At 37.1% G+C, this 23,666-nt stretch overlaps 2 protein-coding genes and 1 long non-coding RNA gene across 13 annotated transcripts in view; 1 reads left to right on the top strand and 2 right to left on the bottom strand.

The window, feature by feature from the left end:
- Window positions 1-1,113: 1,113 nt before the first annotated feature.
- Window positions 1,114-4,920, bottom strand: bhlhe40 (basic helix-loop-helix family, member e40). Its single transcript, XM_079857704.1, has 5 exons — window positions 4,425-4,920; window positions 4,262-4,325; window positions 3,959-4,066; window positions 3,442-3,565; window positions 1,114-3,266 (listed from the first exon to the last, which is right to left on the bottom strand). The coding sequence occupies exons 1-5, from the start codon at window positions 4,496-4,498 to the stop codon at window positions 2,428-2,430; spliced, it is 1,209 nt and encodes a 402-aa protein (XP_079713830.1). The 5' UTR covers window positions 4,499-4,920; the 3' UTR covers window positions 1,114-2,427.
- A 3,847-nt stretch (window positions 4,921-8,767) lies between these two features.
- itpr1b (inositol 1,4,5-trisphosphate receptor, type 1b) overlaps window positions 8,768-23,666 on the bottom strand; it is a 137,096-nt gene continuing 122,197 nt past the window's right edge. For all 11 annotated transcript variants that reach the window (XM_079856654.1, XM_079856662.1, XM_079856658.1 and 8 more), the window contains 2 exons: window positions 13,272-13,433; window positions 8,768-10,127 (listed from right to left, as the gene is read on the bottom strand). In XM_079856654.1, the coding sequence (XP_079712780.1) occupies window positions 10,041-10,127; window positions 13,272-13,433 (249 nt within the window). In that variant the 3' untranslated portion in view covers window positions 8,768-10,040. The remainder of the gene's footprint in view (window positions 10,128-13,271; window positions 13,434-23,666) is intronic.
- LOC307150476 lies at window positions 21,267-23,602 on the top strand. The gene is made up of 3 exons (XR_013819732.1): window positions 21,267-21,382; window positions 22,117-22,238; window positions 23,262-23,602. It is a non-coding gene; the product is annotated as an uncharacterized lncRNA (long non-coding RNA).

Below are 23,666 nucleotides of genomic sequence, written 5' to 3' on the forward strand. Positions count from 1 at the left end.
ATATGCCTGTATATAAGTCATAGAATAATTTTCAGATAAATCTCTTTTACTGGTATTCTGCTTTGTCTGTCTTCGCAATTCAATTATCAACTCAATTGCCAAAATAACATTTTAAATACAATAGTTTATTTGCTCTTTTACATTGACACTTTTAAAAAATTCATATAAATATTAATAACAATCAACCCAACTTACCCTTCTTTTAATATTTGACATTTTGTGCTATATTTGAACAAAATTAGCAAATGTTTCTATTTATTTCCTATAATAACACATTGGCTGATGCATCATCATCCTGCACGTGCTAAACTTATATATCTAAATATCTTACAATTTAAAGGTAAATCCACATTGTTCTTAAGGGGGGCATCTTCCCCCATCCCACCCCAACCAAATTGACTAAAGACAATATAACAATACTTATACCTCTAAAAACGTTAACTTATTGATTCATTATATTAACTAATTATATCACTTACAGTAAATATTACTCATTTATAGACAACACATAATACTAGTATTGTTGTCCCACGACCCTGCATTGTGTTGTTGTTGTCCTGCCATGACTGTGCTGATGTGTGGCATGTGTGGCTCTACATGTGAGGCCCGGTGTGAGTATCACTCCGCGCGGCCTGTTCACATCCCAGCGGGCGGAGGAGCCTGCAGCTGGGAAACAGCACTGGATCGAGCTCGAGCACACAGCCAGACACGCGGGAAGACTTATCCTATTTCAGCAGATAACGAGCATTAGGAAAGGACGTGGTTCGTCTAAGTATGTAAATCGCCTGCAAAGGCAAATAATAATAATAAAAGATTATGTTATTTGCTAATTTAGTTTGTGTCATAGTCTTCTAATCTAGTAGAAAAAGTGCCTCACATAACCTGACAGTTTATGTTATCGACAAATTCATGGACTTTAGTTAGGAGGCTGGAATATTTGTAACCTGACTCAGTCTTATCATATTGTGTGTCTAAAGGATTTGCATAGACAGAGCAAGTTTATGGGTTATGTAAGTGTTATATAAAGACGAACTGTGACGATGGGAAAAACAGCGAGGTTGTTTTCCCAAGCTAAACATGTTCAAGCTCTCCAACACAGACTCAGACACATGGTTTCCACAGGAAAAAAAAAAACTTTATTAATACTTTTTCTTTACTGTATGTCAACAATACTTTAGACAAAATATATACATCAAACAACCTTTTCTTAGGTCCCAAAATAAAAAGTAAGTACCTCTTCCTATACAAAACTAATATATTGTTTTAAACATTACATTCACTTTCTTTTGCTTCTATGTAGAATCCAAGATTAAAAATGTAGATATCCGCCATCATGTTTACTGCTTTAAACAGGTAAAGGCAACAGCATGAACAAAGATCTGTCCTAATTTGACCAGAAATGAACACAGGTCCAAAAAGCTGTACACAATCTCATGGCATACAGCACTCGGCTGTCTAAAACTCGCCAACATAAATGTGTGGGTCACGTATCAAAAATACAGATGTACAAGTAGCATAAACAAAATAATTACAGGACGCAGTTACCTCACAACAACTTCACCTACGTGCACGAATGGATGACAAACTCAAAAGCTACAGCGGAGCCATGGTTACATCACTCCCGTATTTACACGAGCATCACGTCTCGGGAGTCGATGGCGTCCTCGTTTATGCAAGGAGATGGGAAACGTGCACGCGCCTGTGCTCCTCTCAACCAAAGCAAAGACATGTATTTGGTAGCATTCTAGTCTAAAAGGACGGTTCTTATCGGTTAAAGCAGTCACAGAAGCAGAAGAGAGTGGAGCTTCCTGATCAAGCGTCCACGGCACAGAGAAATGTCCAAAAAAAGCAGCATCTACAGGGGTGATGTTTTATTAAAAAAATGACTTTTTTGTTTACATTCAACAAATGAAAAGGTGCTTGTGCAAAGGGCAAAGTCTTTGTGGTTGGGGGACCGTCTGCACGTCACATTCTGGGTTATTGTTTTCGACTTAAACATTCGGCATAAGTGCAGAGTGCAGCCGTTCGCCCGCCCCAGGTCCTATTTCTGGAAGGACAGTGCTCACTGTCCTTGCTTTGACCTTCTTCACAGTGTCTCACAGTGCTTTGCACGGGACCTCCTTTACCCGTCTGCGTCCACGTGGACCGTTCCATGTCTGGGTGTGTGTCTGCTGGCTGTTGAGGGAGCTGATAAGAGTGTGCAAGTGTGTATGTGTGTGTGTGTGTGTGTCTCTGCGGTTGGAGGGAGGCCGTCGTACTTCTGAGAGGAATCGGAACAGCTGTTTGCCGCGCTTGAGGGCGCTTTGAACTTTTGTCTTTGCGCCCTCTTCAACAGAATCCTCTTCGGGAGCTTATTCAGCAGGGAAGTCCACTCTCGAGACCAAAACATTCAGAGAGCGGGCTCTTGGCGGACCCCAGAGCGAGTCCTCAGTCTTTGGTTTCCAGGTTTAACGGGGGAACTTGTTTCAGGGCCTGCAGGAGTGCAGGAGAGTCCATGGAGGTCGGAGGGCTGGCGGGAGAGCCCACTCTTGAGGACATGGCCAAGGATGAAGGGAGTTTTTCTGGAGACATGCCCGCTGGGGAGCCGCTGAGGCCCGGGTACAACACAGGCATGGCCCCCGGGTACCAACACTTCTCCAGCATGGGCAGGTATGCTGCGGCCGCACCAGATGGGAAGAGGTAGAAGGGCATGCACATGGGTTGGTGTGGAGAAAAGCTCATGTAGGGGCTATGGCCGCCCACTATTTCGTGCCCTGACAGAGACTCGTCTTCCGAAGAGTCGGACCTCTGCCGCTTGGCCTGTGGCTCATCCATCTCCTCTTTAATGCTGCCGCCATACTTGAGATCCCCCGTGTCTTTGCCGTAGTAGGCCGACAGCTGGGCCTTCGGGTCACGCTTCTCGAGCTCGCCTCCGTAGCCGCTGTCGGTATCCGTATCACTCCCGCTCTGCTCGCTGCAGTGGGGATAAGTCCTTTGAATGACGGGCACGCAGTTTTTAGCGTGGCCCTCCGCTGCTTTGGGCTGCAGGCCTGCCGGTTTCTCCCGGCTTTCTTGGGGTTTGGGAGCGGGCTCGTCCAGACGAGGGCTCGGCGGGCTCTGAATGATCTCAGACGCCACTTTTTGAAGGTGGTCGATTATGTGAGCGGGCGTCAGGTCGCGCATGGTCTCCTGGTTGGCGAGGAACTGAAGAACCTCCTTGGCGCACAAGTGGAACCCGGAACGGAACATCTCCTCACTGGTTTCTGAGTGCCCATTGCCCTGTTCACCTGCAATAAAACCATAAGGGTTAGGAAGCATGCCAATGCGTTCCTTCACAACAGTCTAGATAATTTGCTGCATTGCACAAGCCTGTCTCAATTTCTCAATTTCTTAGGGAGGGTGAAGAGTTCAGCAGGGCTGCTTCCTGCGCCACGGTCACACATTGCATTATCGCAAACTCACCGATTTGCATTCCGTTCTGCAAGGAAATGATCTTCTGTTGCTGCTGCTCCAGCAGGTTGTTAAGAGCTTTCACATGCTTGAGCGTGAGCTCCAACACAACAGCCTTCTCCAAGTGTCCCAGAGTCTAAAACAGGAAAAACCCAGATAAGCGTGTTGATCTTTCTTATGTAACCCTCTCCGCAGCGGTTCAGAGAGGACAAACCTGCGTCGAGCAGGAATGAAGACACTCCTCTCCGCTCACCAGTGCATGCACATGTGCGTGCAAGTAATATTCAAATACTCCAAAAGACAATCTAACACGCCTTGTTGACGTATGAATAATGAACTAATGCCAGCTTCACGATATGTTGTGCCAAAAGTTTACAAGTTGTATATATTAAAAATGTACATCAAGAACATTATAGGAGGGTGACTAATCCAAAAGCAGGACAAACATGATTTATTCATGATCAACAAGCAGGTGGCGCTTTACACTACAACATTGTGAGGTGAACCCATCCACTCCCATATTACTTACAGTGAGTTTAAGGTGTTCGGGCAGCAAATCCTTCAACTGCGCGATGCATTCGTTTATTCGGTCCCTCCTTTTCTTCTCGATCAATCGATGAGGCAATTTGTACGTATCCTATGGGTCAGGAGTTAAAATTTTCTATTAATTTCCATGCGTAAAAAAAAATAAAAATAAAAAACTAAAATAAAAGAAAAAATTGTGCAGTTTAAATCTCGTTAAGAACACTAAAATACATTTATACAAAGTTGGCAAGTAAAAGTGTGCGCAAATATATTTGTGCGTAACCGCGCGTAATTGCGCGTTTCGTACCTTACTGTCCTCACTGCGCTTCATTCCCCGCCGGGGTTTACACATAAACATCGGAAAGTCCATTCTATAAAATAAGACAAAATAAAATACAGTCAATAAAAGATCAATCTCTCAACAAAGCGTTCAGAAACACGAATAAGCAGCGTCTGGAAGACTGACTTACCTTTCCATGTCCGAGATATCCATACCGTGTTTGGCCATACATGGTGGAGGCTGAGCACTGGTAATCCTCTCCATTTCACCCTATCAATATGTCTTAGTGGTGTAAGAATAGGGTTGATTCAAAATATTATGTGTATATTTCAAAACAAAAACCAGATCCTTTACTCTCTCGTCAAAGTCCACAAGTATTTCCCTCGAATAGTTTCGTTCCAGATATGGTCCCTCAAAAGTAGGACGCAAAACTGCTGTTGTTGTGAGGTGGAGATGCAGGAGGCGTTTGTCGGCTTCGCTGCTGGTTAAATGAGTGTATGTGGGTGGGTTTGAAGTACGTGTTAAATAAACCCTGTGACTGCAGACACGTCTCGAGCTCCAGTCACATGAGCCTCACGTGTGTGACGGCGCTTTCAGAGCTCAACCCATTTACAGCAGACCGTCCGCCCTCCCGTGTCCCGTGTCCCACCATGCTGCTGCGCGCGCTCTCTCTCTCCGTGCACAATAACAGCTCGTGTCAGGGACGTGTTTTTATGAGCGCCTTATCCTGGATTGACTTCAAAGCATGATATACTATACAAAGATTATATAAAGTGGGTTAGAGTGTTTTATCAAGCCTTAAAAAAGGCGCGTGTTTTTCACAATTCGACTTATTTACCAATGTAATTACATTTAGAAAACACACACACACACACACACACACACACACACACACACACATATATCATGTATATTAGTGCTGGCAAATCATTTAAAAATCATTTAAAATGAATTGGTCTACTAAAAGATGGTGTTTATATAATAAATATAAAATATGTATATACACACACACACATATAGCTAATATACATACATACATACATACATATAATATAATATACATATATATATTCCTTAATGTTTAAAACATTTTCTAAACAAAAAAATATAAAACGTAAAACAATGCATATGTATATAATTTGTATACTATAAACACATCAAGTGCAACCATATATATATATATATATATATATATATATATATATATACACACACACACATATATATATGCGTGTTATTTACAAATCCCTCTCGAGCGCTGTGTTTGCATAAAGGATTATATTGCTTTACAAAGAAGCAGCACATATTCTGTTTCACACACGCATATGGGCCTGAACGTGAGCGTGCAGCAGAAGCTTCTAGAAAGAAACGGATGTCATATGAATAATGTACAGAGCACCTGTTGCTCCATCAATATAATGCTAGCATTCATTATCAGAATTCCCCTGGCATGATGCTGGCACATGAGCGAGCACGGCTCAGTTGTCATGGTTACACAATAGTAACAGATGCGCGGGAACTAACGCGCCGTTTTTTCGCACCGGGACCATTTGGCGCTCCACGTGCAGCCGCTCATGTCTCTCTCGTGCTGCGGCTCGGTTTGTTGTGGCCGGTTGTACTCGGCGGCGGTCACGTTGAACTCCTCATGGCGGCGCAGGGAAAGGGCGGAGGCGGAGAAACGTTTCAATCCCTGGGACTGACGTCACCCGTTTATTTTAGTGCAGGGCAGCTCGAGCTCATCCCAGCCAGGCGCGCGGGCGCGCGCGCTCTGATGAAAACGATGCTCTCACGCGCTGTTTTAATTGTAAATAACGAGCAGAATGTCTCTCATGAATATGGCAATATTTGGTCTAAAAGTCTTTGAAATGGTGGTACAATAACTGAGGCGTGGAAGTCCTCGTAAAATACAGTAAATAATTAGGTAGCATTTACATTACTGAGTTCATACTACACACATTACATGCTGCTATGTTGTTTTCTCTCACTAAAATAAATCAATTTTTCATTTGAATGCATGGATTATTTTATTTGGGCTATAAGATTTGATTAATTTTATTATTTTATTTAAATGAAGAAAAGTGACCCTCTCATTTCTGTATATTAAAATAATTTCTAGTAAATTTCACAATTGCAAGTAATGCATTGCATTAAGTACAACAACTGAAATGGTATCAGAACTGGTGTAAAAAGGGGGAGTTTGCTGCTTTTTTATGTGGCGTGCAACAGGATGACACATCATCATCATCACCCTTCTTCACAGGCGGAGGACAGCAGTGCATGAGACTCTTCCTTCAGTGAATTCATAAATGCATTGCCTATTTTGGTCGCACATGAAATGGAATGACAAAAACAGATTTGGGATGTGTCCTTGAGGCTTGGGGTGTAATAAAGCCTGGCAACACTTTAGTGCTCATGTGACAGTGTAATTAGATACTGAATAATGTTTCAAGTTTTAAGTGGTTAAGCTTTCAAAGTCGGACCTTATATTAATTGCTTTTATTACATAACAAGTGGAACAAGAATTTTAATAGATCATGTGATAACTGAACTGTTTGCTTGGTTTAGTCTTAAACAGTCCCAATGCCAATCAGTTTCATGTTATGTGTCTTTCTTGTGGGTTGTGTCCTTTGTTTAAGGAAAGTCCCCTTATTTGACCACAAATATGTTACAATTAGGAGCGTTATTTGATTTGAGATGGAATGCTGTAGACGTCATTTCGCTAACACTTAACATTAGTGTCCATTATACACAAGCACTTAAAAAAGAAAAAATATTTAAACATCATAGTTAGACATAGAAGATTAATACATTAGTGTTACTCAGCATCACATTTTTGACTTGTCAAAAAAAGAAATCTTTAAATTGTTAAATTTTGGTAACACTTTATTCTAAGGTGACTACATGTTACTACATGATAACAGTAAATTATGCATAATTACAAGTAACAAACCCTAACTTTAACTCTACAGTAAGTTCATGTAGTTCATTAATATTTCTCTGCAATATTACAGTGTAACAATGTCACCTCGAAATAAAGTGTAACCTAAATTTCTATTCTGATTGTGACATTAACGGGTCAATTTGCCCTGTAAATTTCATATTTAAGGGCAGGTGCCCAGATCCAAAATAAAAATATATGCATTTTGTGATCATTTGATCAAATATACCCCTCTGAGGGTATTTACATTTATGCATTTGACAGACTTTTATTCACCTTTATTAAGACGGACAGGCTTACATTCGCTGCGTTGAAGGTGTACATTTTTATCATTTCATGCATGTGAATTTTTCTGGGAGTCGAACCCATGATCTTGTCGTTGCTAGCGCCACGCTCGGCCATTTGAACTTCCGGAAAGCACACAAAGATAATAAAAAATAATCAATTTTTCATTTACAGTTGTAAAAAATATATTTTAAATACAGTAATATTTTCATTTTTGAAAAAATGTAATATGTGAGAATTATCAAATTTAAAGGGTTACTGTTTCTATGTGATATGATATTTTTCCAAATGAGTCAGTTTAACACGAAAGGGATAACCTTTTTTTGTTATCCCTATGTAAATGTTTCTTTATTAATTGTTCTCTATAAATAGGACACCATAATATTTGAACAAAACATCACGAACATACAGCACCACTCTCAGAACATTGAGAAATGACTGATGGATCATCGTGCTCGAACACCTCGAGGCTTTCACCGTGTCCTGAGGCTCACTGTTGGAATAGCTCGAATATTAACTTTATAAGTTTAATATAAGCCCAGAAAGAAACCCACCCATATTAAAGCTTCTTGAGTTTCCTATTTCTTACTAAACTGATGGTTTCAAGTCATATTTTCCTCCCTCTGCTTTTATTTCACAAATGTCACTCAACTCGTGGAAGGTTTCAGTCTGATTCTGCACTTTGCACAGGGGGATTTTAGAGCAATAATTTTGACGACGCTGACAAGTGTCAATAATTAAGCATCTAAAGGGCCTGTCTGACACTTCAGTCACACATTTGCTCTTTTTACGGACAACAGCAAGGTTATACCTCAGTGTTTTACCCTGAAATCAATCTGGGGCTCTCCGAATCTGAGCTCGGTCACAGCGTACTGCACTGCACTGTCTGCGTTTCAGCAGTGTGTGGAAAACAGCTTTTTCACCTCTTTTGCAGATCAACATGAGAGGTCACAGAAAGTGCATTTCCTTAGAGAAGCTTGGGCCGCCAGATCCTATAAAGCTTTGAATTCTTAATAAGCTCGACTTCCTTTCCACTGACTGTGGTGAATAAAATGTCACGTCATGAGACGCCTGTAAAATGATGCAGTCATCAATCTTTGCTCTTAATTTTTGCACTTAACTCACCACTGAAATGAACACATTTGTGTGCGAGTACTTAATATTGTGCAAGATGGCAGCCAGTATCAATAATGAACAAGTGTAATTAGCAGAATTACTGACATTTTACATTGATTCCACTTTTTCCATGTTGGTGGTCAAAAGACATTCATTTAAACACACACACGCACACACACACAAAAACTATATTTCAATTCTGGTCCTTTGAACAAGAAGTACATATTTTATTAAATATCACTAAATTCATTTCTATATATTAAATCAGTAGTAGGCTTATTTTTCAGTAATTATTAGGATGCTATGAAACCATATCTCTATATAAAAGCAAAGACCTGCAGACATATATACATGTATTACAAGAAAAATCGAATAATAATGAAGGAACAAAACCAAAAAAAAACTTGATAATATTGAGAAAGTGTCCTGCTTTGCTCAGCTAAAAGATGAAAATGTATAGAAAAAAATGACTGAAAACCCGACAAAGATTGCTTTTGTCAGCGAATATTCATCCTGCGCTTGACCTTCTGAGTTGCAGGTTCATACACCAGGCACGATTAACATGGCTCTATGCTGACAGGAATGATATGAGTTCAATTATTTTAGTGCATTCGTTTAAGACAAAATAATAAAATCTTAACTGCATAAACAGTTCATCTATTATTACTCAGTATATGACGCCTAAGGTCATAAATCCGACAGCACAATCAAAAAGCCATAAACCATAATAAAGAGCTCCTAATTACTAAACAAAACCTGATTTTATTCATGAGAATTAAAGAACTTTAAATTGGCAGCATACGCATAATCTCCTTAAAGCTTTTTTTTCTAGCTTTTTTTTACATTTTGATATAAATAAATGAACTTAAATACGAAAAAGGCTGTTTTTTCCCCCTTATACATAAACCACACGTCAAACTTTACTTCGCAAACAGTAATTCTACGAGTCCCTGGCCTCTAATTTGTTTCATAAAGCAAATGAACGAAACAAAAAGAAACATAATTACTGCAAGGTCCCTTTAAGACAATGTACAGATGTAGTTGCATATTAAAGTATTAATATTGCACAAAATACAAAAATAAGACATCAAATACTGACTGCTTTACTGCTATGGGTCAATACAAAAGGATGTGTGTCCAAGCAGCGTCTACAGGCTGCAGCACATGTTCGTGGGTCTTGCAGTATCTAGTGTAGCTCTGCCATTCATTTTCACTCAGTGGAAGGCGAGTGATGCAAATTCACTTCCTCTTTAACACAAAGAGACATTTGGCACTCAAATGGATGTGAAGAAGTGGGGGCGAAAGTCATTTACCCTTCTCTGGTGGCCTACAGCCGTTTATTTCGGTGTACACAGCAGGTTGTGGTGATGATGTATCTTTGATGTCTCGACACACACACACTCACACACACACAGACGGACAGGCTGATGGAGACAGCTGTAGGACACTTGGCCAGTGTAAGGGGGTTCAGGCGGGCTGTTGGGGGTTCATGTTCATGTGTTGTGGGTGTCCCAGGAGCCCGATCCTTTGTTTCTGTTTCCTCTGCTCTGTCATCTGTCAGAACAAACACAAGATGTTTTGTGCTTATTTTGATTAAATACATATTTCAAATCTCCTGTTAGTCTCTCCCACACACACCGATAATTCATTTTGTGTATCCGTTCATATAAAAATATAGCATTTTAATTTAGAATATATTTATAAAACATTGTATATAAATAAAAGCTAAAAACTGAGAAAACATTTATATATATATATATATATATATATATATATATATATATATATATATATATATACACACATACACACATATATTTATTAGACATAAAAAAAAAAAGATAATAAGATAATAAAACATACAAAAAAACTATAGTGCTATATATAAAACATGAAAATACTGAATTATAAAAAATATTGATATATACAGTGTGTATATATATGTGTGTGTGTGTGTGTGTGTGCGTGTGTGTGTGTGACAAACCATATAAATATAAATAAAACTTAAAACTAAGCTAATAAAACTATTAAAAAAATAAAGCTATATTCACATACACACACATATATATTTATATTTAAACCATATAAATAAAAATATAATGGTGTATACACACACATATATACACACACACGTATATATACATATACATATATATATATATACACACATATATATATATACACACATAAACACACATAAAAACATACATAAATACATATATACATACATACATATATATATAGAGAGAGAGAGAGAGATCAGAAAATTTTAAAATACATGTAAAATTAACAAATAAAGCTGTATGTATATGTGTGTGTGTGTGTGTGTGACGTGTGGCGTGTAAAAAGAGTAATTAAAGAAAAATATAGTTAATAGAAATAGATCAGAAAATTTTAAAATACATGTAAAAGTAACAAATAAAGCTGCATATGTGTGTGTGTGTGTGTGTGTGTGTGTGTGTGTGTGTGTGTGTGTGTGTGTGTGTGTGTGTGTGTGTGTGTGTGTGTGTGTGTGTAGGGGGGGGGGGCGTGTAAAAAGAGTAATTAAAGAAAAATATAGTTAAATCTGTCTCTGCTTCCTTTGCACCATAATTGTTTATTTCATTAAGTTTTTCTTGATTTTTAATCATCCTCGTCTCCTGTTTTGTCTCTCCCACAGATCAGGCATGTCACGCCGTGATGCATTCAGTGTATCCATTCATGTTGCCTTGGTTATGACCCCATAACACAAAAGTGCCTGTGTGTTTTAGCTGTGTGCTGTCTTAAAGAAAAGCTTCTGGGAATATAAAATGGAGCAATTGAAGCAATGTCATGCAGAGTTGTGTAACTGAGCTACAAAACACACTAACTCACACTCATTCTCACGTACGCAGTTCCATTGAAATTCAGACTGTCTGTACTGAAATCCCCTAGTCTGACTCAACAGCTGCAAAAAGCAGCCAAAAACACTCACGCATGTATTTATTAAACTTAGTGTCCACAGGAAGTACCACATACAACTAAACAAACACAGCCATTTAAAGATAACTGGCAGTGCTCGCTCCTCCTGCTAACGTGACTCCATATAAGGAGCTCTCAACTACAGCTTATCATGACTGGATCTGTAATTCAGTCCTACAATAATCATTTCAATAATCAATACAATAATAATAATAATATGAGATCAAATGCTTTAGAGGGGAACCACCTCATGAGATCCTGCCTTTTGTAAAACATCCATTTGTAAAATAAATCTGAAATATTACTGAATCAGTCCATCAAAGGGACCTAAGGCAGGTCACAGATACTGGGAAAGAGGTCACATGGTTACACTTATGCATTGAGTCAATCCCAGGATGACAAATAACATATTTGCAACATTTGTTGCATATTTACATAGCTATGTATGTGAGTGTATGTGAGTGTGAGTGTGAGTGTGTGTCCATGAGGAAAACAGCTTATAAATCATACTAAGTTTTTGAAAATGTAAAAACGCAGAAAGTTTTCTGTGATGGATAGGTGATAGAATATACAGTTTGTACAGTATAGACATCATGTCTACAGAAAATCCCCCGTTCCATGTTGTAAAAACCCAATGTGTTTATTGATTGTAATATATTTGAATTATTTGTAGCATTTAAGCATTAGGTCAAATGGTCTTGAAATACTGTACATCAATTAATTTAAATGATTATACCTTCGATTAAAGTATGAAAAACAGTTTGTTATATGAGAGTATTAGTTTGTCAAGAAGAATATATTTATTTGATTTGATGTATTTGGGGTTTCCCTTTTTTAAACCATTCTCATATCAATGGTTATATTTTTATATCAACTTTTTGTATTGTAAATACGAATACTTCAATTTTTGATTTCACATTAATTTGGACAGTGTGTATGATAGCAGAAAAAGTGCTATAATATTTCAACAAGATGATGGACTGAAAACACAGCCTAAAGATTTTCTGGATAGTTGTGTGAAGAATTGTTTTCGTTCTCTCTTCTAAGCTTCAACTTTTAAAGTAAGGAAAAGAAAATCAAAACTGGTATTGTCGCGTGTAACCGCCGCATTGACGCAGATTAAACAGCGAAAGTTTGTTGTTTTTCACTTGCTTCGCTTTCTTTTAGCCAAACAATGACCTTTCTCCCTCGTCTGGAGTACAAAAACAGATCAACTTCCCTCTAGACACTTCCCATTTCATGTGGCTACACACCTCAAGTTGGTGTTAATTCGGCATATTTACAAGAAATCGACGACTTGACAGCACATCCCATTACGCATATTTCCACCAAATCAAAATATGAGCGTCTAACTCAATGACCCACTTTATCATATCCATCTACTGTGTGTGTGTGTGTAACACTGTTTATCTGTGGAAACAAACAAGCTAGAGTTCGCAGAACTTCATCTGGACGACAATGCGGCTGAATAAAAGTGAAACAACACTTGGCCTCGTGACGCAGGTGAAAGATCATTTTAAATACCACGAGCTGAAAGCAGAAAGAGAAAGACAGACAGAAATGACTCATTGACCTTTGGACTAATTCAACCTTGTAGAGGGTTGTGGACTCATACTGACTGACCTTGAAGGTGTAGTTTCACTCTCACCAAACTTAAATTCTAGTCTGTGAAGTCTATTTAACGGGTCAAGACTACACGTCAGCATGCCACTTTGGACATAATGTTCTGACATCAGTCCCAAAAGCATCGTCACTCACCTGTTCTTTCAGTTCAGTGAGCTGGCCTGACAGGTTGGTAACGAGCTTCATGGTGGATTCAAGCTTCTCCTGAAGACTCCTGATCTCGTTCTGCTCGCCCTCGGCATCGCTGCTAACCAGCGACATGGCCCGCATACGTGGAAACCAGTCCAAGTTGTGTTCCTGTTGGAATATTAGACGTTAGTGTTTTTTGGTAACACATAATTATATTGTAGAAGGATTTTTATTCAGTAAGGATGCATTAAATTGATTAAAAGTGACAGTAAAGACATTTAAAATGTTACAATTTGTTTTCTATTTCAAATTAATACTGTTCTTTTGAACTTTCTAGTCATCAAAGAATTCAGAAAGTATCACTGTTTCCACAAAACTATAAAACTGTTTTCAAAATTGATAATAAGAAATGTTTCTTTTAGCAGCAAATCAGCATATTAGAAGACTGGAGTAATGATGCTGAAAGTCCAGCTTTGCATCTATTATAAAATCTATTAACATGGAAAACGGTTATTTTAAATTGTAATAATATTTCTACAATATTACTGTTTTTACTGTATTTTTGATCACATAAATGCAGCATTGGTGAGCATAACTGACTTCTTTCATAAACATTAAGAAATCTTACCAACCCCAAACCATTGAACGGTAGTGTATTTTTAAAATGTTCAAATGGCAAAATGTACAGACCTTCAGCTGTTTGCAATGAACAAATCCAACAAAAGTAATTGAAACAGCTCAACACAACAAATGTTTCAAGTGGTTTCCCCAAATTGCACTGAAAATGCAACTTCTAATGAATTCCACAGTCTCAAAATTGTTTAACCCCTTAATGGCAACTTTAGTACTTAGTAGAACACCCTTTTGCTGATTTGACCTGTTGTATATGAGATGTAGAACCAGACACCAGCTTCTGGCAGCGTTTCTGAAGAATCTTAGCCCATTCCTCATGAGCAATGCCACCAGTTCAGTAATAATCGTGGGTTTGCGAGCTGCAACTGCCTTCTTCAAATCCAACCAGAGATTTTCTATGGGGTTCAAGTCAGGTGACTGTGATGGACACTGTTGAATCTTCCAGGACTCCTTCTGCAACCAAGTCTCCAATGCATTGTCCTGTTGGAAGGTTCAATGACGCCCAAGCTTCAGCTTCCTCACGGCATGATATTTTCTCCTAGGATTTCCTGAAACTTCAATGAATCCATCTTGCCTTCCACAGGCTGCAGGTTTTCAGTGCCAGAGGATGCAAAGCAGCCCCAGAGCATCATCGAGCACCAAATAAAGTTTTATTTATATGATTTAGATTTTCTTGTGCTTTTGGATCGGTAGTGGTTTACGTCTTGGAGTTCTGGCATGTGTTTAGTATGAACCTCACTGTGCAACCTGAAACCTCATTGACTGTTGCCATTAAGTCTTGCTGCAGATCTTTGGCAGTCACTCTGGGGGTTTTCTGAACCTGCCTTCTCAGAAATCTTGTTGCAGCCGTTGATAGCTTCCTTTTTCTGCCCCGTCCAGGTAGTGTAACCACAGTTCCTTTAACTTTGAACTTCAAAACTATGTTTCCAACGGTGTCTCTAGGAACATTTAGTGCCTTCATATCTTTTTGTATCCTGTTCCTTGTTTGTGAAGGCCGATGATATTTTCTCTTAACTTTTTGGACCATTCTTTTGACTTTTGACAATTTCTAACATGCAGTCAAAACATGACACTTAACAAACTTAGCCAGCTCAGATATTTCATGTGTTCTAGATCAAGCACACCTGGTGCAACTAATGAAGCCCTTGATTAGTTGCATCAGCTGTGCTTGAGACAACACCTGTTTTGCAGATGTGTGCTGTTGTGAGGGATTCTATTCAGGGGGTTGAATAATTTTGAGACAGCAGAAGTCATTAAAAGTTGCATTTTCAGTTGAATTTTGTGAAACCACTTGAAACATTTGCTGTGTTGAGCTATTTCAATTAATTTTGTTTGATTTGTTCACTGCAAACAGCTGAAAGTCTGTAAATTTGGCCAATAATCCTGATTTACAATGGGGTTGAATAATTTCGATTACAAATGTATATATACAAACACCTGTGTGAATTTGAGGGACACTGACTTTACACATCCACTAAAAATCACTGCACAATTGGCTTGTTTGATATTTTGTTACTGAAAGCAAGTAAAGTCTGACTGTACATGAACTATTGAACTCCCTCTCCTAGATTTCATCCACATGGCACAAACCATTCTTGAAGTCAAACCCTGACTAAAGGGCTTGAAATCATGTCCTCCTCCATCTCACATTCCCTCTTTGTCTATCCGTTCATAGATAGTGTGTGTGTTTACATCAGACAAAATTCCCTATGTGTAATATGATTACAGCAAAGGAAAGGCAGTATCAAAGTCACATGAACATGAGGACAGCTTCACCCTCAGATAAAAGCTTCAAAACATCGAGCACTATGTTTCTCCCTAAGTGGCAAGCAATTATTTAACAAGGGGGATCTACCATCCTCCTCGATGAGATATTTGACATTACACACACTAATTTAAACAGCCAAAACAACTTCAAAGAATACAGAATGGAGAAATGTGGGACCACAGCTTTCCTGCTAAAATACCATTTCAATTTCTTTGCTTAGCAAAGATCAAATAGCAAAATAGCAAAATATCGCACCACTATGTGTTGCGTCCAGGTTGGACTCAAAATGGCATGGTCTAAAACGCAATAGTTGTCATATTTTGCTGCAGGACAGCAATTGCGAGTACATTTTCAGTCATCTTTGCAGGAATGCAATATTGCAGGAACATTTCTCTTTAGCAACATTATGAAAGTATTTAGCAGGCACGGCAATGCCAGTATAACCACAGATATGTATGGGTACAATATGCGTCACATGACTAAACATGCATCATCGTTTTCAAATACCTCCGTTTTCACAGTCCACACTACAACACAAAAACGTTTTTCAAATTTATCCATTTGGGAGACCATTTCAAAAAGTTTGTTAACAAAAACACTATCAATGTGGACGGACGGCCAAAACAGAGAAAAAAAAGATGCATTTTCAAATGAAAATGTATTAGTGTGGACAAGGCCTTAGAATACCTTAGAAAACACAGACACCCTAACAACAGCATAGCAATACAACAACTTACTCGATACCACCCAGGCAACCTAACAATTGCATAGTAACACATTAAAAAACGTTTATAGCAACTTACTGTAGCATGGCTGTGAGGATTGCACAGGCAAGAAAAAGTGTATATTTGACTTTTTCAGTGATTTTAATGGGCTGTGACTAGTACAAACAGTTCTTAATAAAAAAATCCTTTAGTTGCAATATCTCAAAATGGTTTAATAGAACAACAAGCGATCATTGACAGCAGCGGGAGTGCGAGCTCCGACCCGAGACGATTACGATTGCAGTATGTCTGACTTCTGGCTTGTGGGAAAGGTCAGAACCGGCTCCTAATAAGGACGAGAGGGATTCTAACAGACGGAGGGAAAAAGTGATAGTCACATTACAGAACGCTGGAGGGGAGAGGGAGAACGGCCAAAGGACACTTCATTCTCTGGTCATGCATTTCCTTTTCTCCCCAAAGCTGGACTGCTTTCACATAAATACACAAAACACATCAGTGTTTTTAAAATGAACTCGGCCTGCATACAGACAAGTCCAGACAAGGGAGGTTTGTGAAAGCAGTGAACATATTCTATAAATTCTAACAACTATGCATAAAGTTATGTTCTCATATTTCTAGAAACACTGCAATACTTGGAATGTTTTAGCACAACGTAAGACTATTTAAGTGAATGGCAAAAGCAGAACGTGCATCTAGTGATGACTGTTTTCAAGTAGGTATCCTAAATGTCTGCCATTGGTCAATTAAACAGATAGCCCCGCCTCAAAATAACAGCATTGGTTAAGCCATAAAATTACATTTCAGGCCACTCGAATAAACAAAGCAATATTTGAAATGCAACAAAAAGACAGTTTTATGTATTTTGGAAAGCCAACAAACAACTCACTTATATTTGTCTATCCACATTAGGAGAAAGTACATAAATTAAATTTTTATACAAAAAAAAAGCTTGTTTGGTCACACTTTAGATTAGGGTCCGATTCTCGCTATTAACTAACTATTAACTATGACTTTTGCCTCAATATAAAAAGCTTATTAATAGTAAATAAGTAATAGTAATAGTAAATAAGGTAGATGTTAAGTTTAGCTATTAAAGGATGTAGAATATGGTCATGCAGAATAAGGCATTAATATGTGCTTTATAAGTCCTAGTAAACAGCCAATATCCTAATATGCATGCTAATAAGCAACTAGTTAATAGTGATATTTGGACCCTAATCTAAAGTGTTACTGCTTGTTTCTGCTTCAGAGTAAAAGTAATAGTGAGATAAAATAAAGTCAGGCAGAATCCATGGAAATGGTGGCCAGTCACAACATCTAAAAATAAACATCTCCCTTGTACATTTATATAACTTTAACCTAAAGTGTTGGAGGAAAAAACTTCATGCATATGTAATTTAGTCAGCCACACACTTGTATGCATGTGTGTGTGACAGAAAGACAGCAGGTGCAGAGAGCAGAGAAGTCCCCTTTGCCTCTGAAATCTCAGACGGGCCGCGCACACACACTTCAGACAGACAGTTCCACTCAGGCGCAGGGGAAAATCACAGGTAATGCTCTCACTCATTCTGAGAACAAGACAGAGGAGTGCGTATGCACTCACTTCCTGCTGCCACAGATGTTGAGGTTTGTGTTTACCTCCGCCCACAAACACTGTCGTCTGTGCATGGACCCAGCTGTCAGCCGGTTTCGTCATCGTCATCACAGTGGCACACGCAGTTATCTCTAATCAGCCCTGGATTGCAGCAAACACTGCACCGCAGAGAGTCTGTCAAATGAGGAGACCAACGTCACCCACGCTGTTCAGACTAACACAGTTACCAGCCCAAAACCCATATACTGGATGAATGATGCCCTACAAACTCAGCTCTTGAATATAGTTATTAAACTATTATTATTTATACATTTTAAGGGGCACCAATATATATTATAGCACGTAAAAGAGGGAACGTTTATATATATATATATATATATATATATATATATATATATATATATATATATATATATATATATATATATATATATATACAGTACCAGTCAAAAGTTTGGAAACATTACTATTTTTATTGTTTTTGAAAGAAGTCTCTTATGCTCATCAAGCCTGCAGTTAAAAAAAAACAACAAAAAAAAAAAAAACAGTAATATTATGAAATATTATTACAATTTAAAATAATGGTTCTCTTTTTTAATATACTTTAAAATGTAATTTATTTTTGTGATGCAAAGCTGAATTTTCATCAGCAAGTACTCCAGTCTTTGGTGTCTTATGATCCTTCATAAATCATTCTAATATGCTGATTTATGATCAATGTTGGAAACAGTTGTGCTGCTTAATATTTTTTTTATAACCTGAGATACTTTTTTCAGGATTATTTGATGAATAAAAAGTTAAAAAGAACTGTATTTATTTAGAATAGAAATCTTTTGTAACAATATACACTACCGTTCAAAAGTTTGGGAACAATAACTTTTTTTTTTAAAATAAATTAGTACTTTAATTCAACAAGGATGCGTTAAATTGATAAAAGGTGATGGTAACGATTTATATTGTTAGAAATGTTTTTATTTTGAATAAATGCTGTTTTTATGAATAAATGCTGTTAACGTTTTACTCATCAATGAATCCTGAAAAAAGTATTCCAAAAAAATATATAAAACAGCACAACTGTTTCCATCATTGATAATAACTGAGTATCAAATCATCATATTAGAATGATTTCTGAAGGATCATAAGACGCCAAAGACTGGAGTACTTCCTGATGAAAATTCAGCTTTGCATCACAAAAATAAATTACATTTTAAAATATATTAATAAAGAGAACCATTATTTTAAATTGTAATAATATTTCATAATATTACTGTTTTTTTTGTTTTTGTTTTTTGTTTTTTAACTGCAGGCTTGATGAGCATAAGAGACTTCTTTCAAAAACATTAAAAATAGTAATGTTTCCAAACTTTTGACTGGTACTGTATATATATATATATGAAGAGTTCAGATGCAAAAGCCTCTAAGTGCCATTTGAAATTTTCTTCTTGAATGATCATTTTTATTTAGCTCGTATATTTAAGTTCAGTAATTTCACTTAAATGGCAATGAAAATTACCTATGAATTGTCATTTAAGTGAAATTACTGAACTTAAATATACAAGCTTGATAAAAATTATCATTCTAGAAGAAAATTTCAGATGGCACTTAGAGGTTTTTGCATCTGATCTCTTCATATATATACATATATATATATATATATGAATATATATATATATATATATATATAAATATATATATATGAATATATATATATATATATATATATATGAATATATATATGAATATATATATATATATATATATATATATATAATATATATATATATATATATATATATATGAATATATATATATATATATATATATATATATATATATATATATATATATATATATATATATATATATATATATATATATATATATATATATATATATATATATATATATATATATATATATATATATATATATATATATATATATATATATATATATATATAAGGGCTGTCAAAATTGCCATTAATTGTTTTCAGTTTAACACGTTAAAAATATATAGCGCAATTAACACGTTTTTTCTGTCATCCTTTAGCTGTGCTACTTTATATAATCACACTGTTATTGATTCAAGTGCCGTTAAACCATTCAACCGCAAAAAAACCAAAAAAAAAAAACCTCAAATAGCACTTGCTTCAGTTTGTGAAGCAGCTCTCTGTGAACAAACGCCTGAAATGCACTGAATGCTGCTTCCGACAGAGTGCCAGTGCCACACTGAGTTCTCTTTCACGCTTGAACGGACAAACACACACAAAATTATGTCAAAATTCTCCTTTTGTCGAGTATCCTCGTAAGCAGTCTTAAATTAGTTAAAAAGTGTTCAATTAACATAAAGAGTTGTGAGAAAATAGGATGCGTGTCAGATCCGTGTCATGAGAGTCAGGTCTTACAGGGGCTGTTTACACCTGGCCACTTCATGCGTTTTCTCAGATCGGATAGCTATCTGATTTATCAATACGATTCCATTTACACCTGGTCACATAAATGTGTTTTTGCAAAAAGGATTTAAATCCGATCTTCAATTCCCGCGCTATTTGCAGATTTAATGGAGTGCACGTCACCGAAAGCAACAAATATGAGCTGCATTTTATTGATCATCAGCTAAAATTTCAAAATCAAAGACCGCAATAGGAGAGTAACAGCCCTGGGAAGATCATTTCATTTCTTTACTTTTAACGATGATGATTGTGTGTTAAGCGTCTGCGCCTTACTTTCACTGTGATTTGCGATAGTTTGCACGTTGGCTTGATGAATACACTGTAAAATATTTCCAGGATTTCACAATATATAACTGTAATATTTCACAGGTAATTACATTATTACCACTTCACAGGCTTTAACTGTGATATTTCACAATATAATACCGTATTTAGACTTTTACTGTGAAAATAATGCAGGCGCGGGGCTTTTACAAGAAACTACTGTGAATTCCGTCATTTTCGCGCTGCAGCCTGCAACTGCGTCATCTGAGCTCCCTGGCCTGATCTCCTCCATGGTCTCACTCGACGGATTCAGTGCGGTAAGTGTTTAATTTCAAACTTTGTCAATTTGATGACTGTTTTTAATATGAAATTGCATGTTATTTAAAAGTATGAACCAAATTAGCGTTAGTTAAGTTCTGTTTTATGTTTTTGTAACTTAGCTGGAGCAGATTCGCGTCTAGGTTTGAGCGCGCAAATTTGAATGATCAGACGTTGGTTGTGTTAATAAGTGTATTAGTAGTACCGTATTAAGTTATTAACTGTGAGGCTTCACGTTAGCTACACCGTCAAAATTGAACTTTAGCTTTGCTTAATGCTTTTCTTAGTTAACGTTCGTTACTCTAACAGCGTTCTCTCTTTTCCCACAGCATTCTTCTACCACCGGGAAATAAAGTTATAAGGTAAGCTGTGGCCTTAATGTGTGTATTATGACAGTTATGATCAACTAGATACATTATAGTGTTGTGGATTTGTGCAAAGGTGGAATAAATTAATCTCAAATTAGTAACGTTAGCTAGCTGGGCGTCGTCCATATTTTTCTGCCGTGTGTGAAACGGAGCAGCCGTTGTCTGTCTCGTCAACAGAAAAAATAAAGTGCATTTTATTATAAAAAAGATATAGGAAAATAAATGTGTTTATCACTGAATTAGTGGAGCTTCGTTAGCTGTGCTATTCTAAAGTAAAACAGGTCGACATCTGGAGGTATTAGGAGCCATTTTGTCTGTGAACGGGTAATAATTCTAGGAGGAAGAGTGCAAGCAGAAACAGCCACATGGAGATGGACTGGCAACAGGCTCTTCCTCCATCCTCTGCAAACAGTACGTGTAAATGATGTAAATTGTTGTGTGCAAATGCATTGCCTGGGTAAATCACACACATCTAACTTACTTTGTTGCAGGACTATTCTTGACTGTGTGTTTGTGATGTAAATGTTTTTCAGTTGCTGTTAAGTTATTTAAATGGTTGCTTTTTAATTGAATCCAAGTAATGTCACCTTGTTAAAACTGAGCTAACTTTAGTTTTGCTCAGTACTGCAACAGCAGTGACCCACTGAAGGTGATGACTGGGAACTGAAACCTTTTTAATCCCACTTGAATTAAACTAACATCTTTCTTCTCTGTCTTTTTGTTTATAGGTGCTTCTTGGGCATCAACCCAGAGACAGGTACAAAATCAAAGAGGCAGAGAGGACACATAAACCAGCAAGTCTGTACACTGATCAGGAAGCTCATTGACTTTGAATGGATGTCAGTCTAATGTAAGTTGTGTTCCAACTTCAGAACAGACTAACGAAACACTGTCTCTGTTTTAAGCTAGAATTAGTTATGCAGTAAGATGTTTACTTTAGCTATTAAAGGGTTAGTTCACTCAAAAATGTAAAGTCTCTCATTAATTACACTCCCTCATGATGTTCCAAACACATAAGAATTTTGTTCAACACAAATTAAGATAATTTTAAGAAGTCCGAGAGCTTTCTGATCCCGCTTATAGACTGCAATGTTATAACCGCTTTCAAGCCCCAGAAAGGTAGTAAAAACATTGTTAAAATAGTCCACGTGACTACAGTGGTTCAACCTTATTGCTATGATGCGACGAGAATACTTTTTGTGCGTTCCGCACTATTTAGTATTTTTGCATCGCTTCATAACATTAAGGTTGAACCACTGTAGTCACATGGACTATTTTAACAATCTTCACTACCTTTCCGGGCCTTGAAAGTGGTAATAAAATTGCTGTCCATGGAGGAGTCAGAAAATATCTTAATTTGTGTTCCAAAGATGAACGAAGGGCTAACGTGTTTGGAATGAGGGTGGGGTTTTGGGTAAACTATCCCTTTAATCTGTTCTACGAGTTTAGACAGGCTGCAAAATGTCTAAAATTCATTGTTCTTACGTTTATTTGAATTAAACATGCCTTTTCAATGTTATAGGTTATTGATAGGTTAGAATAAAAACGTCAAATTTACAGACGTACTTTACAATAGTTTTAAGTGTAAATTTACATCACATTACTGGCTTACTGAGTTGCATTACTATGTACGCATGTCATGTAATTTTTGCTTAACCTCAATCATGTTACTTTCAGAGTCCTCTGGTTTGTTGATTTAATATTAATTGATATAGTACTATTCACATGATTTATCTGATTTATCATGAGTTTTACAATTGTAATTTCTTAAATTGTACACATTTTAGGATTAGTTTTACAATGCGAGTACCATACTTGCAGGTACTTGCACCACAGAGTAACTTAAACTTTTTGTCTTTCTTATCTTTTGTAGATAGTGGACAGAACCCATACTATGCAGGTGCCTGCTGCAAGGGAAGGAGCGAGACACCTGCAACCCTCTCTTTTCCCACCTTTTTGTCTTTTCTTCCCTCTCTCACTCTCTCTTCTCTCTCTCCTTCTTTCTCTTTTCAGGTCCTACGTTGTGAAGTACCATTATCACATAGTAAACACATGCACAGTGCACACACATAGACACACATTCCTGTTACCCAGTGTTCATTCCTGTTACCCAGTGTTTATTCCTGTTATTAAATTGTATTTTTCAAGTACCATTATCACATAATGGTAAACACAGTAAACACATTCACACACATATTGACAGACATTCATGTTACCCAGTGTTCATTCATGTTACACAGTGTTTATTCCTGTTATTAAAATGTATTTTTCTTCTAAA

The sequence above is a fragment of the Squalius cephalus genome, assembly GCF_949319135.1.
Source record: "Squalius cephalus genome assembly, chromosome: 22".
Lineage (NCBI taxonomy): Eukaryota > Metazoa > Chordata > Actinopteri > Cypriniformes > Leuciscidae > Squalius > Squalius cephalus.

Bases quoted from the DNA above. Each gene is read 5' to 3' on its own strand.
- bhlhe40 (XM_079857704.1), bottom strand. From the start codon at position 4,498: ATGGAGAGGATTACCAGTGCTCAGCCTCCACCATGTATGGCCAAACAC. The intron at 4,067-4,261 runs GTACGAAACGCG...CCTGACCCATAG, and splicing joins AGCGCAGTGAGGACAGTAAG to GATACGTACAAATTGCCTCA. The intron at 3,267-3,441 runs GTGAGTTTGCGA...GTTTTATTGCAG, and splicing joins GCAGAACGGAATGCAAATCG to GTGAACAGGGCAATGGGCAC.